Source organism: Planococcus citri, chromosome 4, assembly GCF_950023065.1.
Source record: "Planococcus citri chromosome 4, ihPlaCitr1.1, whole genome shotgun sequence".
NCBI lineage: Eukaryota > Metazoa > Arthropoda > Insecta > Hemiptera > Pseudococcidae > Planococcus > Planococcus citri.
The window spans coordinates 32,930,887-32,947,832 of record NC_088680.1 but is presented as its reverse complement, the minus strand read 5'-3'; the positions used below and the strand labels follow the sequence as shown (position 1 = coordinate 32,947,832).

Genomic DNA, 16,946 nt, shown 5'->3' with positions numbered 1-16,946 from the left:
AGAAGCTTATGCAAAATGCAATAAAGAGCCAGCGAAAAAAGCTCACGCCGTTGAAAAGGAAAAAAAATACAACGAGCAGGCAGCAGGGAGAAGAGACGTGTGTAATGGATTTTACCAGATCTCGATTGGTTTCCCTTACACCTCGATGTGGATAATTAATAACGGCATTAGTCGATGTAACATCGTTTCTTACCCGAATACACCATCGCAAAGGATTAAACGTTCCCTTATCTCTTTGTCCCGGATTCCGGGTAGCATTTTCAGTATATATTTTGAAAAACCCCTCGATTTCCTCGCTCACTCCTCTGGCATGACTTGGTCCTCTATAGCCCTTTTGTAAACCGAGCAGCGGCACTTTTATCTGGCGTCGCATCGGATTTGTCAACGGAACAAATTATATGCTCGCAATTAAAACGACTTGGTTTCGTTACGAAAATTGAAGAGTAATTCTATTTTCCAAGTGCGGTTTTATAATCTGCAAATACGATCGTTTCAACGATAAATTGTTTTATGCTGTTTAAACGGTTCGGGTAGAAGTAAAATCAACTCGTGTTGACTTATTTTTTGGATTCCACGCCTCAGTTTCGGTTCATAAGACAGAAAAATGAGCAACTGAGAGGGTTTTTAGGGGAGGGAATGAAAACAAATGGACGAATATTTGAACTCAATACGCTTAAAAACTGAACAAATGATGTACCATGTTTGAGGGTTCAGGGGGAGGGGGTGGTGCAGAAAAATTTAATCACAAAAATACTTGAAATTTTGAACTCAGTCTCTTCAAATTAGAACAAAATCAATTCCTATCAGTTGACTTTTGAATTTTTTAAAAACATATCAATAAAAATTGGGCACCCTTCAGCCTTTAGGACACTCCCCCCTCCGTTTGGAGCATATTTTTGTCAAATTTAGATCATTTCCCGAGAATATTTCAGAAATTTTCTCGTGTAAAAATCCCAACTCTAACAATAACGACATTTCTGCCGGAAATGGAACAGATTAACTAACAGAAGATGAAAGAAAGATTCTTTTTGTTTTCCATCCCAAAGCGTATGCTACGTTTTCCTCCTACATCCCTGAAATCTCGCCCTCTTCATCGTACTAATTTCCCGCCTGCAAATTAACCTACCGATAATCTTATCAGAGTTAGTAAAAAATTAGCATATCGCCGATTCTTTTAGTACACTACCTTCCATCCCTTCGGCCACCTCTCATCTTATTTATATTCTCGTTCTAATTACCAACGTTTTTTAATTATGCTAGTAGTTTTTCTTTTTCTTGCTGCTCGACAAAGCTTAATTTTATTGTGACTGCCACCCCGAACCTGGCATCATCCTTAGTCACTTACAGACACCATAACTTCTTTTTTTTTGATAGCGAATTGTCGCAGTGCGGACCTACGGATCCGGCTAAAATGTGCATTCGTTGTACGCGACCAAGCCAGGCCGCCGCGTTTGTCATTTCTGTAGATACCATAAAACTTTCTCTCGGCAAATTAACGCAGTTCAGCGAGCCAGAAAAAGTATAACTTAATTATGTTTTCATCTTTTGGCTATAAACTTTGATTCAATTCCCAACAGCCAACTTTTTGCCAAACTCATTCGTTTACCTCTTTGTTAGCCAAAGTGACCATTAACGAAGGTTATACCGCTATATGGTCGACTTTCTAATATCCCCAGTACGCGGCTGAAAATTTTTTTTTCCACGTTCTAACAACTTCAATTTATCAAATTGACCAATAAACATAATTTCCTCTCATTCTTTCTCATACAGTACTATATGTACCAGGACCAACGCAGAAATTTTATATGTACTTTTTTTTCATCTCCGCATTCAATTTACGACCTTTCGCAATCGGACTTCGAACAGCCAACGGCCGTAAATCCTTCTTATCTTCATTTTCAGGCCTTTCACACGAGCTCGTGTATTTTTTACGTCTGTACCATGTTATTATCGTATTTCCAATACCTCGAAATGAGAGCTGACTCGATGAACGATTTGAATATGACGACTTTAATTCGATACCGGAGACGAATTTTCATCAATTTTTTTCAGCTGTTCGTATCGTCGACCTTTTCCAGCCGATTTAACGGTGAAGTTGAATTTTCCAAAATTGATAGCACCGAATTTTACCTGAACTTTTCGTGTATGTTCGAATTGACAAAATTTGCTAGGTGCAGGGAAAATATTAAATCAGTAAAATTGGAATTTTGAAGAAAAAAAAATCGAAAACCATTTTTAAAATATTTTGAGAAGTAGGTAGGTATGAAATAATTAATTTTAAAGAAAATTCGGAAAATACATATATGAAAAACTAATGGCTCTTTTGTGACAAAATTTTGAAGAATTACAAAAAAACTTGCTACGTTGATTAAAATAATATGAAAATTTGAAAAAAAAACTGTTGCTAAATAAAGTTTGGGTATAAAAGTTGCCATGAGAGATAAAAAATTGCAAAAAAATTAGCAATGAAGAAAATTCAAAATAGTCTGACAATTTCTTTGAGGCTACAATAAAGTTGCCCCAAATTTGTAATGAACATAAAATCAAACTCAACAACCAAAGAAATGTCAAATGATCTAGTTGAGTAAGTAATACATAATTGATTGGAGGATTATTCAAGATTAGAAATTGTTTCACTCCATCAATCAATTAGAACGTAATAAATACGAATGTATATAGCCTAGGTTATGTATCTACTTCCATAAAACAATAAAATGACTCACTTTCTTTCAAACTTCGGTTCATTTTCTAATTCGTATGCTTGAATGGTGAATGGCGAAAATTCGAACTAACCTGAAACAAAGATGAATGCAATAATAATAGATTAGCCAACTTCAATCAGTCGCAATCTCGTGTTCATCAAAAATTGTTTACAGGAGAGCCATTTGAATAAACTCTCTGGTTTGAACAAGACCCAGTTATATGTAGGTATTAAAAGAGCACGTCTTAAGATCTCATAATAAAAAATGTAGGAGCTACAGATCATTTTTGGAATCTTTGAAAATTTAAACATTTTTTTAGAAAACGTTTCATGACGATTTTTTAGTTTTCAATTATTTTTTCGAACAAAGCGAACCAGTGCAATTACACTTCATAATCAATTTCAGGCAATTCTGAAGCCTCCAAAAGGGTGAAAATTGTTATGGAAATGTGAGAAAATCTGCTCACATGGTACTGAAAAAACAAATTTCATAATAATTTTAGAAAAGGGAGCCTATCTCAAAAAGGGGGGCCGAGGGGTCTGAAACTTTCATGACAGAAGGTGCTCAATGGTATCCACCTTCCACGCAAATATGAACCCGGAAACTCTCGAGGACGAATTCACCTTTTGTTCATCAAAATTAATTTTTTTCCAATAAGTTCTGATTTATTGGTCTTTCTTCTAGTTTTCAAAATTTTTAAACAAGGAACACTACTCAACAAAATCTAAAAAATATTATTGCTGAAAATAATATGGTCTAAAACATGGTTTTTGGTGAAAAAATTGTGCCTGAAATTATTTTAGATGCGGAGCTACGGCGATTCGAAATTTTCTTATGAGCTTTTTGGCTAGAATGCAGTGTAAAAAAAAATTGAAAAATTTCCACGAATTAGTCTCCATGTTCCCTAAACACTACCACAATTTCAAAATTTTTAGCCAAGTGGTCGAAGAATAGGATTTTTTGACATAAAAATCGCGATTTTTGGGAAAGAAAAAATTTTTGCGCGCAAAAATGTTCTTTTTGGTTCCATAAAGATAACCTCTGAATTATGTTCGAAATCCGAGCCGAGGGTCGATTCATCACTCTTAAACCTCGAGTAGGTAACCTATAATGAGAGGTTCTATTTCAATTTTGACTTGATATTGTGTTCAAAGACATCGAATTATCCAAAAAGGACACTCAGTCATCAAAATTGATTTTTTCAACAAAAAAAATTCTGTTTACATTTTAATCGTTCCCCTCGGGTTTTTCCAATTTTTGGCCACGTCCCACCCAAAATTTTTTTCTGAAAAGAAATATTTTTGGGGGAATCGAAAACACGTTTAAAAATGCCAGTTTCGTAGGTGTGCTCATTCATCATCATATGCCTAAAAAATTAAAAAAGTTAAAAAACACCACTTTAAGGAGAAATAATTATAGGTGGAGAGGTCACCAAACATTCGAAAAAATTGACCACGAGGACATTCTGGTGATTTCTTCACCAACAATTCGCCATAAAAAAAACTAAAAACATACTTGGTGACATCTGGTGAATCGGTCACCAAGAAGTCACCAGAATTCACAAAGGAGTCACCGGACATTAAAAAAAAAATGTCCAAAGCCATGAGGACATACTGGTGATTTCTTCATCAACAATTCGCCACAATAAAGACAAAAAATCCAATTAGTGACTTCTGGTGAATCTTTCACCAAGAATTCACCAGAATTCACAAGGGAGTCAACAGACATTCGAAAAAATTTTCGAAAGCCATGAGGACATTCTGGAGATTTTTTCATCAAAAAATTCAGCTAAGAAAAGTGAAAAACTCACTTCCTATCACCAAGAAGTCTCCAAAATTCACAAAAGAGTCACCAGATATTCATAATATCAACCCGAAAGCTCTCGGAGGCCAAATCACAATTCTTATCCCCCTATGGCCTTTCAAATTGCGTTGGCAAGGACTCTTTTCAAGAAGTCAAATTCTCTTTCAACTATTTTTGAACTCCTTTGACCAATTCTTTAAAAATATTTGCCAGTGCTATTGCGCCTCGTAGTTTTCAAACAATATAAAAGATTGACCAAATATGAAAACAAATTCATAGCTTCCTGACTCACTTTTGTGTTGTATCAAATCCAAAAATATAATAGGTAATGAATTTAAAACAAAAACTGATAGAAGTTGAAAAAAGTTTAAACTCTAAAAAAAAAAAACAGATTCAGTGGTCTCTTCAACTCATTTTTTTTTTTTTGTGTGTGTTTATAATTACTAGATTATTACACCCTACGTAAGATTATATTAAATTTGTCAGGTTGTGTTCTTTAACAAGAGTAATAAATTTTTCCATTTCGGAGGGGCTGTCAGGGATGGAGAGAGAGTATTCATCTATTTGGAGAGCTAATCGATCTTGATGTAATTGGGGACAAAAGAAAAGTAGGTGTTAAACAGATATAGGTTCGGATGAGCAAAATTGACATGAGGGCTTGGGGGCTTTTAGGGAAAGATGGTTATGTGTAATTTTGGTGTGTCCAATTCTCAGTCTTGTCAAGATAACTTCTTCAAGTCTATTTAAGTGAGATAGGTTTTTCCAAGGATGAACTGATTTTTTATGTTGAAAGAGCTTGTTGGTTGTTTGTTGGGACCAGAAATTTTGCCAATTCATGTATGTATTTTGAGTGAGAAAAGATTTGATGTCGTCAGCTGTGATGATGGTAAGGGGGGAAAGAGTAGTTGCAGATTTTGCATAAGTATTAACAGCTTCGTTTCCAGTGATTCCAATGTGGCTGGGGACATACATAAAGTGGATAATAAAGTGGGAATTTTGTAGCTCAAATAGTTTTTTAAGAATATTTTGAACTATAGGGTGATCAGAAAATAAGTTTTGTACAGAAATCAATGAACTTAAGGAATCACTTTGAATCAAAAAATGTTTGTTATCTGGTTCGGAGATGAGTACATATATCACAGAGGCAATGATAAATAGCAGTGAGTTCAGCGGAGTAAATAGATGAACAGTTTGGGAGTTTGAAATTTGAAATTGCACCATTTATAGAGTAAGCATATCCAGAATGATGATTTGGTATTTTTGATCCATCTGTGAAACAGAGGTTGAATTCATGATATTTTGATAGAAGTTCCAGATAGTTATTTTTAATTACTAATGGGGAATGACTTTTCTTTGAATAGTTATTTAAATAGTAGTCAATTTGGGGAGGTTTAAGCAGCCATGGAGGGTAGGATATCGGTTTTTGAATGAGAGTTTTGGGGTCTATTTGAAGATTTGTTAATGTTCTAATAAAATCAGAGATAGGTCCTTCTAAATGTTCAAAAAGCTGAGGGTTGGGTAGGTGAATTGAATATTGGAGTGGGTGAGAGTGATTGGTTGAAGCTGTTGTGATGAATTTATTTGTTATTAAAGTTCTTCAAAGTTATCAAAAAAGTGTTACCTCTAACTCTGAGTTGGTTTGAATAAAAATCTCTTTGACTAACCTTACTCAAATCATCGCGAATAAAACAGTGAAAATGAAGGTGAAAATCATCAAACATAAAATAAATATCTACCTAAGTACCTATTTACTTATTCATTTTAAATTGATTTTAATGAGTAGGCATTTCATCAATTTTGATAATTTTTTTTTAGTCATGAAAGCGACAGAAATCATTTAATTTTTGATACAAACATTGATTTAGCTCTAGGCACGTACGTAGATACACAAAATTCGAATTAACGTTGTTGCGCGATAAATTTGGTGAAAATAATGTAATCGATTGCTGACAACATGAAGGAAAAAAAGCGCCAAAAGAAAAAAAAATAAACAACGCGTGAAAATAATATACGAAAACATAATAAAAAATTGGCAAATATTGATATAAGAGAAATACGTCGTTTATCCGGCGAAGAGGGAGATGTATTTAATGTACTCGAAAATATCGCGCCGATGAAAATGACAGATGATAAAATTTGAAAAATACTACGTGAAAAAATTGCTAAAAATCAATAAGAAAAATTATCAAATTAGGGTGTATGTGTATCGAGAAGGATATAGACGAACGAAGGGTGAAAAAACGCTAGATTTCGTGACGACGATGATGGAGCAGCTTCATGAAAAGTCGAGTCGCTTACGTTATTTGCGATATAATATAAAGAAAAATGTGTTTTATGTCACGTACTAAAAACGTTAAAGATTAACACGAGATTGAATTCCGAGTAAGTATATTATCGTCTCGAAAAAAAAGGAGGAAAAAACACCCGAAGGGATTATTGACCATAATTTACTTATCTATTTGGTAAATTTGTTGCCACACGTTATAGAGATGAAGAAGAAAATTCAGCTCGAGTGAGACGACGACGAGGAGAGAGCGCAACAATCTAATTTCGAATCAAGTCATCCGTAAAATTTGTCGACTGTAGAGCTATAGAACGCGTTGGAAATTCTAATTAGCGAGTTATAATGTAGTTTGAAAATTTGATTAACACGAGGTCGAGCTGTTTTTTTTTCACCAGCTCTTCTTCGAATATGTGATTTACAGTTCATATAACACGGGCAGGATGCGCGCGAGTAAACAGCATTTAAAATTTATTTTGAAATTATCAACATGACAGTTAGGGGTGCTATTACGCGAAGATAAATTTTACGCGAAATATTTCATTCGCTTATGGTACCCTTTTAAGCCTTATGGATTGCGATAAAATTAAATTGGCGAAGCATTAGACAATGCTTTTGATGTAATGGTCGGCCAGTGTTACCAACTCATGCAGAAATAACGCCAATGCCGCCTTGCCGCCTCAGCTCGGCTGCACATACGTGTGCAACTACGAAACCTATCGGTTATGGAAAAATAAATAACCTAGGTTTACGACCTTTGCGAGCCATATTAATTACGCTTGTTTCAAACGGCTGCAGACAGAAGAGGGGAAAAATTCCAATCGTCTGCGTAGAGATATGTTTCAATAAATCGTATTTTTATTTTGAAAAATTCCTTCAAATTGGAATGAAATTTAATCAGTATAACAAACCGTGTCGTCGATGTTTCGCCATAAGGCAAATTTTTCGATTTTCATCGCATTCGCTATACCATACCATAGGCAGAGGACTCGCGCAAGGGGCAAGAGAGTAGGCGTATTCGCGGATTCTGATATTGCGAAGGATTTCTTAATTCAAATATCGCGATGTAGGAAATTAAAGCGAATAAAAAATACTGCTAAAGTAGACCGACAACATTATAAATATTTGTAATTTCCTTTTACAAAACGAGCTCCAGCTAAAACACCCAAGTTTTATAACCTTTTTGTTTTCGTCGCGTTCTGCCTACGACATTTTAAATTTGTATTACTTTTCAGTTTCGTCGTACTTATTTGGTCGGTTTATTCGGCTCGGAATTAGGTTTGAAATATGGTGTTTTTTTCTTCTCTCTCTCTTTTTTTCCTGAATGAAATACCAGAGTCAAGGTTGAAATTTCGTAGGTGAATTGAAGCTTTCGTAGATTTTGTAATTAAAAGCTCGGATTTATTAACGTAATTTTTCGTCGACGTTTTGAGAATTGCTGATGACTTGGTCGTGTCGATTCGCGTTTACTGCCAATGTAGAAATTAGAATTTATCGGTGTCGAGATATTTATAAAATTATGTATATGGTTTGAATATCAAGTGATGCCAGCGATTGGAAAAATTTCAGTTAGCAGTATTTTTGAAAATATAATAAAATGTCGTCGTGATACCGATGTCGTTTGCAGGATAGTATAGATAACTTGATTTTTTTATATCGCTAGAAAATAATAAAAGAGTTGGTTTGCATGTTTTATACATTTATTCTTGTATTGTTACACGGTAAGGTTTCCTCTTTGTTAACCTTAACGTCGAGTTCCGTTTTTAAATTGTGTTTGAGATTTTTCATCATTTTCAATATTATCATGTGGGTTTTGAATCTGCGGGGGTTTCTTGCTGTTGGTCGATATTCGTTACTTATTGTCGAAATTGCGATTGATTTTAACATAGGTACATACTTAATTTTAAAAATTGAAAAAACGTTATCCTTTTAGGTCGATGAAACCGAAAAAATTTCAGAGTTTGAAAAAAAATCACGTTGAGTTAAAAATTCTGCATTCTAAAAAAATTTCGAATTTTTGCCAGAGGTCTCACATGTTTCAAATGGGACTCACTTCCCTAATTTCAACTAAATTGATAACAGCTGCAAAGGGGATTTTTTTAAACTACCAATTTTCAATTTGAATGAAACCAAGGTAGGTCGAGTGAACATCGACTTAATACCCCCATAACCAATATTCTACTAGGATTAAAAAAAAAAGAAGGAAATCTCATGCAAAATTACCCAAAATTATCTCGATGGATGTTTTTGGGAAGTCGGTAGGGTTAATTGCTAAAAATTGTCGTTTTTTTGAAAAGAAAAAATCCAAAAAGTGAGCATCACTTTTTTTAAAAACTTGTCCAAAAGTCTCGCTTTTTTGCAAAAAATTTCCGAAATTTTTTTTTTCAGTGTCAATTTTTTCATGGTTTATGATTTCCATTGAAGAATATAAATTGTATGATTTATCATTCGGTTAATTTTGGAAACACTTTTTTTCATTCACTTTCATGAGACGTTGATCTGATTTTTCTATAATCACTTGAATTACCTCTTGATTTTTAGATAACTTTTTAGTACAATTTTGGATTTTTTTCCAAGTTTTTGAATTTTGATAAGATTTTTTGAACACGTGTGTTGGTACTTTTTGGATTTGAAAAAGATTTTGTTAAAATTTTTAAAAATTTGTTGGCAAAATTGGAATCGTAACCGTAACGAACTATGTTCGGTAACTTTTAAGTTTTATTTTTTATTAAAAATGAATTTCGGTTTCGCGATATATATATTGTTGGTTACGTATAAAATGTTTTTTTGTTCTTTTCGTAAAATCGCGTAAACTGTTGGCTGTTAAATTATCGTTGTTTTTTTCGTTATTTTCGTTAGTTACTAAGTTAGTTCGCGTTAATATTATTCTTGTCGTCGTAAAGTAAAGTCATCGAGCTTTTTGCTCAGTCTCATTTGTCTGGTTTATTGATCGTTAAGGTCAATGACCGTTAATAATAAATATTTATTTTTTTTTTGAAGTTTGTTTTCGATTTGTCGAATGTTAGGCAAGTTTAATATTGTTGTGAGTAAGATTTATCGATTTTTATCGATTTATCGTACATGGTAGCGTGAGCGAGGTTGGTGAAACGCTCTGTAGTTCGACGACGTTTTGGTATCCTGTGTGGATTTGCTCGTTCAAGTATCCGGCTTGTGTAGCTGTTGAATTTTTGGTTCGTGGTGTTCGACAAAGTAAATGTCGACAGTCCTGTCCTATTTGCGGTCAGGAAAATCGGTCAACGTAGACGACGACGACGAGTGTAAACGTAAATCCAGTACGACCTTTGCTGGTTTCCCTGTAAACGAAAATTCGAACGAAAGTAAAACGAAGTCGTCGAAGGGTAAAAGTACTTCGAAAAGTAACGTATCTGATTCCAGTGGCGACGCTAACGTAGCTGGTACGAGTAGTTCTGGTTCTGGTGAACAAGTTGGTCCAACCGATTCTGCTTCTGCTTCTCCTCCTCCTCCGTCTAATCCGTCATCCGGTCCTCCACCTCCTCCACCTCCTGGTCCATCCGAAGATCCGAGCGACGTTAGTGATAGTAGCGACAACGACGACGAGTCCGACGAAGCAGCTGTAGAATCCGATTCTAGTAGTTCGTCTGGTAGTATGTTCGGTGCCGGTGATAATCGTGCAATGGAGTCGATGGTCTTTCGCGGTACGGGCTTCGTGTCCTGGAAAAGAAAAATCAAGGTTATTTTTGCGGCCAAAGGACTTCAAACCGCGATTCTCGAAGTAAATACGTTATCGCCGCGTAAAAAAGCGAAAGCTCTCAAAATTTTAATTAGGCACGTAGCTGAGAACGTTTTCCGACTGGTCAAGGAGACAGAGGACCCGTACGTATTCTGGACGGAGCTCAACTCCTTGTACCAGGCGGAAAACCAAGCAGCAATTATCGACTGTCGAACTCGTATTTCGGAGATTGTCATCGATATGTACAAAGGTCCAAAGGAGTTCTTGGAGGCATTTTATACGCTAGTCAACGATATGGAGAGTTTGGACGTGAAATTGACTCCATCGGAAATCTATACGTATCTGATCAACTCGTTAGGCAATTCGCCTAAGTACGAGTCAGTGCGTATGACTGCTCGAGGACTAGTTCACGTCACAGCTGGAGACCCAAATCCAAAAGTGATTTCGTCGTTGCTTTTGAGTTTGGAAGATGCCTCGAAGAACTCCTTGACTTCGAAGAGTTCGACAAGTACCGGTTCAGCAATGGCCGCATCCGATCAATCCGGTAATAAAAATAATAATAGTCGTAATCGTAATCGTAATAAGTCGCGTAATCGTAGTTCGAACTCGTCCGGTAATTCGTCGAACGGTAACGGTGATCGTAGTGGTAATAATGGCTTCGTACAAGCCAAAGATCGTACCTGCTATAAGTGTCATAAACGGGGCCATATGGCCAAGTCTTGTCGATCCGCCGGAGGGAATTATAGAAACGATACCAACCCTCGGGGAAGTATCGTTTGCTATCGTTGCAATCTGACAGGGCATATCGGTCGTAACTGTCCGCAGAACGGTGATTCGTCGCGTAATAATGGTGGTAACGGTTCGTCGAGTGGTACATCGGGTACGTCTGGTCCGTCAGGTTCGTCCGGTTCGTCAGGTCCTCGTCCTTCTATCGCGTTAGGTCTTTTTCCGTCGACATCTGAAAAAAAAGAAAATTTCTCGTTAGATGAAGGTCGTAGTCGTAATATCGTAGATGAATTCGTTAAAAATAGTGTCGGTCGTAGTAGTTTCGGTGACAGTGTTGCGATTTCTAATTTCGGAAATTCGCGTAACGTAAATATCGGGTCGAACTATTTTTTAGGTGACTTGACTGCTTTAAATCTCGGTGAAGAAAATGCATACGTCGAGACAAACGACGACGACGGCGTCGATTTTATCACGTTTGTCGTCGATAGTGGTGCGACGTCGCATTTTCTGAAACATCGTGGAGTATTGCACGATGAGAGGAAAATAAACGAAAGTTTACAATCCGCTCATTGTGAAGTCTCTTTGATCAAAGAAGGAGTAGGTCGATTGAGAGTTCTAGCCGATGACGGAAACGTCTATTGGTTGAACGAGGTATACTACGTACCTAGTCTTTCTTTTAGTCTTCTGTCCGTGTCGAAAATCGTAGCGAATGGTTATCGTTTCTTCTTCGATGAAGATCCTCGTTTGGTAGATCCTGCGGGAAATGTTGTTTCAAAATTAGTTTTAAATGACAATGGATTGTATACGATTCAATTCCTAATAAACATACCTCCCATGTTGTATTCAAGTTGTTCTTATTCATCTGCGTTAATTTCTGACGATACTAGTGACTCGACAAATGTAGGTAATACTTCGACGACGATAGGTAATGATTCTGGTGTTGTAGTTTCGAACGTTTCAAGTGTAGGTATAGGAAATACCAGTACGTGCAGTGACAGTGATGTAAATCTGAAAAATAAAAAGAAAGTAAACAAGTTGAAAGGTGAAGGTGACATCTGGCATCGTAGGTTGGCTCATACGAGCAAGACGGTACTAGATAAGATTCCTGAGTTACGTGGATGTGATTGCCCACCTTTCAATCAGTGTCAAATTTGCTGTAAAGCAAAACAAAAGAAACATACCTACGATTCAAGTAGGTATAGGTATCCGAATCCACTCGATCTCGTTCATATTGACGTAATGGGTCCTATTACAGAAGGACTAGAAGGCGAGCGATATTTGATTGGCTTCGTAGATGACTGTACGAGATGGGGAGTAACGTTCGGAATGAGAAGTAAAGCCGAAGTAGGTACCTACCTGAAAAAATTTGTAAATATTAGTGAAACGTTATGGAGTACGAAAGTGAAGCGTATCAGGTGCGATAACGCTAGTGAATTTATCGGAGGTACCTTTAAAGAGTTCGTTGATGAAAAAGGCATATCAATGCAGAACAGTGAGCCTTATGAAAAGCAGCATAATGGCACCGTCGAGCGTTTCTTCCGAACCATCCAAGAAAAAATGCGAGCTCTATTGTACGAAGGAGGTTTAACGAATAAATTCTGGCTTTACGCTGCATACACAGCGAACTACGTGTACAATCGTTTACCGCATTCTGCCTTGAACGATCTGTCACCGTACGAGCTATGGAATCGTCGAAAGCCGGATTTATCGAGAGTGAGATTGTTTGGAAGCGTTGCACGAGTTCTGGTACCGCCTGAAAAGAGAAAGAAAACTGATGAGAAGTCGATCGATATGGTTTTACTCGGTTTTACAGAGACAGGTTATGTATTGTACGATGTTTTACGAAATAAATTTGCGAATTCGAGTTGTGTAGAAATAGACAAAACGCGTAAGATACACGATGTTATTAACGCTCATTTGTTAAAAACATCGGTATCAGTGAGTGTAAGCGATGTGAATATCGTACCTACGGTTACACCGGTAGGTAACGCTGATTCAGCTCCTGGTTGCTCCAATTGGATAAACCCAGATGAGCTGACTGAGGCCGAACGTAGCGGTGATAACTTGGTAGATCGTAGTTTGATCGATACATCTTCTTCAGATGAACGTAGCGACGATTTTGCTTGCTTTGCACTCGCTGGGGTCGATGACCTTACGTATGAAGAAGCGTTGAACGGCTCTGAAGCGAAATTTTGGCGTGTAGCGATAGATGAAGAGTTAAAGGCGATGGAGATCAAAGACGTTTGGTATTCAGCATCTGAAAAAAGTGTAAATAAAGAGAATTATTCGAAAGTAGACAGTAAGTGGGTTCTAAAGAAAAAAATCAACTCGAATGGTGGGGTGAAATTTAAGGTGAGATTGGTGTTGCGTGGTTTCAAAGACAATCATTTCTATGAATTGGATGAAATATACGCGCCAACACCTAATCAACCGATAATACGCTCGATGCTCAATCTAGCTATGGTCAACAAGTGGCAGTTGAGACAGCTAGATGTGAGTACAGCATTTCTCAATGGAGATATAAATCGAGGTATTATGTTCAACCCACCGAAAGGGACTAATGAAGAGAAAGGTGTCGTATATATTCTCAAACGTTCGTTATACGGGTTAAAAACAAGTCCCAAGTCATGGAACGTAAAGTTGAACGAGTACTTACTTTCGCTCGGTTTCGTAAGGAGTAAAGTCGATCCTTGTGTGTATTTCGACGCTGAAAATCCTCTACGTTGCGTTTTTGTCGTTTACGTAGACGATTTTCTAATTACAGGTTGCGATGATCGTCTTATTGAGTGGTTAGTCAAGCGATTGAATGAGCGTTTTGGAATCAGAGACCTGGAACAATGTAAGAAATTTATTGGTATGGAAATTAATCGTAGTAAAGACAAGTTAGAAGTTCATCAAAACACGTATATCGAGCAATTAGTTAGTGATTACGGGCTGTCTAATTCGAATAGTATTTCAACTCCCATGGAACCGAACTTGAAGATTACAAATCTCAAGCTCGATAAAAGTTATGAAACCAAAGTGCGTGGTCTCTTAGGAAGTTTGAGTTACATAGCAAGGGGAACACGTCCTGATATTGCTTTTGCTGTAAACTTTCTAAGTAGATACCAGCACTTGGCAAATAAGGAGCTATTCGAATACAGCAAGCGTATATTAAGGTATCTACGTAGTACGTTAGACGTGAAACTTACCTACGTAATACCTAAAGTAGTCGATAAACACTCTGTAAGAGTATACGTAGATTCGGACTTCGCTGGTGATTGTTTAGACAGAAAATCAACGTCTGGAATTTTTGTATTGCACTATGGCAACGTAATTGACTGGGTAGTTAAGAAACAAAATTGTGTAAGTCTTTCGTCGTGTGAAGCTGAATACGTTGCGTTAAGTACGTCTGGAAAGGAAGTCTTGGCTTGGCGAAATCTGTTTGTCGAATTAGAAGTTCGTATTGACACCGTACCGGTGTATTGCGATTCTAATGCAGCGATTGCCGTTGCGAATACGGTCGAATCGAAACGTACCAGACATATAGATGTCTGTTATCATCATATACGCGATTTAGTCACAAAACAGATCATTTACTTGCAAAAGATATCTTCGGCGGATCAACTTGCCGATATTTTAACCAAAGCCACAACACGTACCGTATTCGATAGACTCTGTGAGTCATTGTTTAATGCTTAAATTAAGTTTTCGAGTTGTTTTTTATGTAATTTAAGTATAATTTAACTGAAATTTTGCTGTAAAAATATTTTGTTTCAAAGTGTTTACAAACACCGGTATTGATAAGAAGCAACAAGTTTTACGTTTATTTAAGTGGTACGCGTGTTAGGGAAAATATTTTTATGGTGGGGTGTTGGCAAAATTGGAATCGTAACCGTAACGAACTATGTTCGGTAACTTTTAAGTTTTATTTTTTATTAAAAATGAATTTCGGTTTCGCGATATATATATTGTTGGTTACGTATAAAATGTTTTTTTGTTCTTTTCGTAAAATCGCGTAAACTGTTGGCTGTTAAATTATCGTTGTTTTTTTCGTTATTTTCGTTAGTTACTAAGTTAGTTCGCGTTAATATTATTCTTGTCGTCGTAAAGTAAAGTCATCGAGCTTTTTGCTCAGTCTCATTTGTCTGGTTTATTGATCGTTAAGGTCAATGACCGTTAATAATAAATATTTATTTTTTTTTTGAAGTTTGTTTTCGATTTGTCGAATGTTAGGCAAGTTTAATATTGTTGTGAGTAAGATTTATCGATTTTTATCGATTTATCGTACAAAATTCAAATCAAAATTTGTATTTTCTGCAATTACCGATTTTCAGTTGGACTTCTGAAAAATTTTTGGGTAATTTGCCCATTCTTGGTAAATTTTTGTACTTAATTTTGACTTGTCATATTATTATTTTCATTTTGAAGGATTTTTTTTTTCACCAAGCATTGTGGTAACGTGTTTAAATTGAAAAGAACATGAGAATTGCTCCGACCTCAATTTGAATTTTTTTGGTATTTTATTCACAATAAAGCTCATGATTACTAATATTCTTGCTAATTTCAGTAGATGAGCGTTTGGACATCCTTTTGAACACATTTTCTCAGGATTTCGCTCAAGTATCTTACCTGGGAATACACAAACCATGGATGACTCAAGTGATCGTGGATCTGATGGAAGAACGAAGAAAAGCAAACAGACCAAGTAGAGAATCATCATCATCAAGTTGTACAGCCGCTCGAGGTGGTATTGCAAACAAATCAACGCATACCCTTATGCTGAATTGGGTATTTTGGGCTAATATCCTTTATGTTGGTGTTGGCTCTATCGCATTGATGACGTATCTCATGGAAATTTATTTTCGAGCTTCTATGTACTAACCAGAGTCCTGCACGGTATAGTTAAAATAGCCGAATAACCGCCGGAGCTATCAGCTAATTCAACTACACGTTACGAACTGTAGTTAGTTTTGTCGGCGCGCGCAACCGACAAATAACTAACTATAACTACCTGCCGATGCAGCGGTAAGTTAGCTTCGGTTCTGTTGATGTCTCATCAATACATTTTGGTGACTCATCAAACAGATAAGAAAGAAGCAAACGTTATTTTTCCGATAAGAACGCGGTATAATCGCAGGTAGTGTAGTTATTTTAACTACAAGTTAGTCAATGGTTACGTTATCTGAGTTACAAATATTAATCGCACCGGCCGATGCGGTTATAACCTGCCGTTAGGATGACTACTAACTATAGCTATCCGCCCTTGACGCGCAACTAACGCAGATAACTTTTAACTATACCGTGCAGGACTCTGGTACTAACACAAGCACCCTGGAGCTAGCCAGGTAGTTTAGTGACCCTGAGCTCCTCAGTGTTGACATCTATAGACGCTCGAACCAGTGTCAGCTTTTTGATTCTGCTAACAGATGGCATGCATGATCTGTTAGCTTGACTAATAACTGGTAGTCCCCCAGTACTTTGGCATGTAATGTTGATAATTGCACATAAGATTTTAAATTACACGCACAAGCTTGCCTCTGTAGCTGGGTTTGAACCAGGTATCTTGTGAACGTAGGTCTGCAGCTCTAATTACTACACCACCTAGGGACATAACACCCCTTGGGAGTTATAAGGTCACATCTCAAAAAAGTGAAATTTTACAGGAGAGTGATTTTCCTTTTTTTTTAAAACTTGATTCATTATTTTTTCAACTAATAATTAATTGTGAGGAATGAATAGC

General features: G+C 36.6%; 1 protein-coding gene across 4 annotated transcripts in view; it reads right to left on the bottom strand.

Annotated features, from left to right (window-relative positions):
• LOC135842249 (ras-related protein Rap-1b-like) overlaps window positions 1–16,946 on the bottom strand; it is a 275,884-nt gene that overhangs the window by 122,457 nt on the left and 136,481 nt on the right. For 3 of the 4 annotated variants that reach the window (XM_065359613.1, XM_065359612.1, XM_065359614.1), the window contains one exon: window positions 2,724–2,793. The exons of the other annotated variant lie outside the window; for it this stretch is intronic. In XM_065359613.1, the coding sequence (XP_065215685.1) occupies window positions 2,724–2,745 (22 nt within the window). In that variant the 5' untranslated portion in view covers window positions 2,746–2,793. The remainder of the gene's footprint in view (window positions 1–2,723; window positions 2,794–16,946) is intronic. 4 annotated transcript variants of the gene reach the window in all.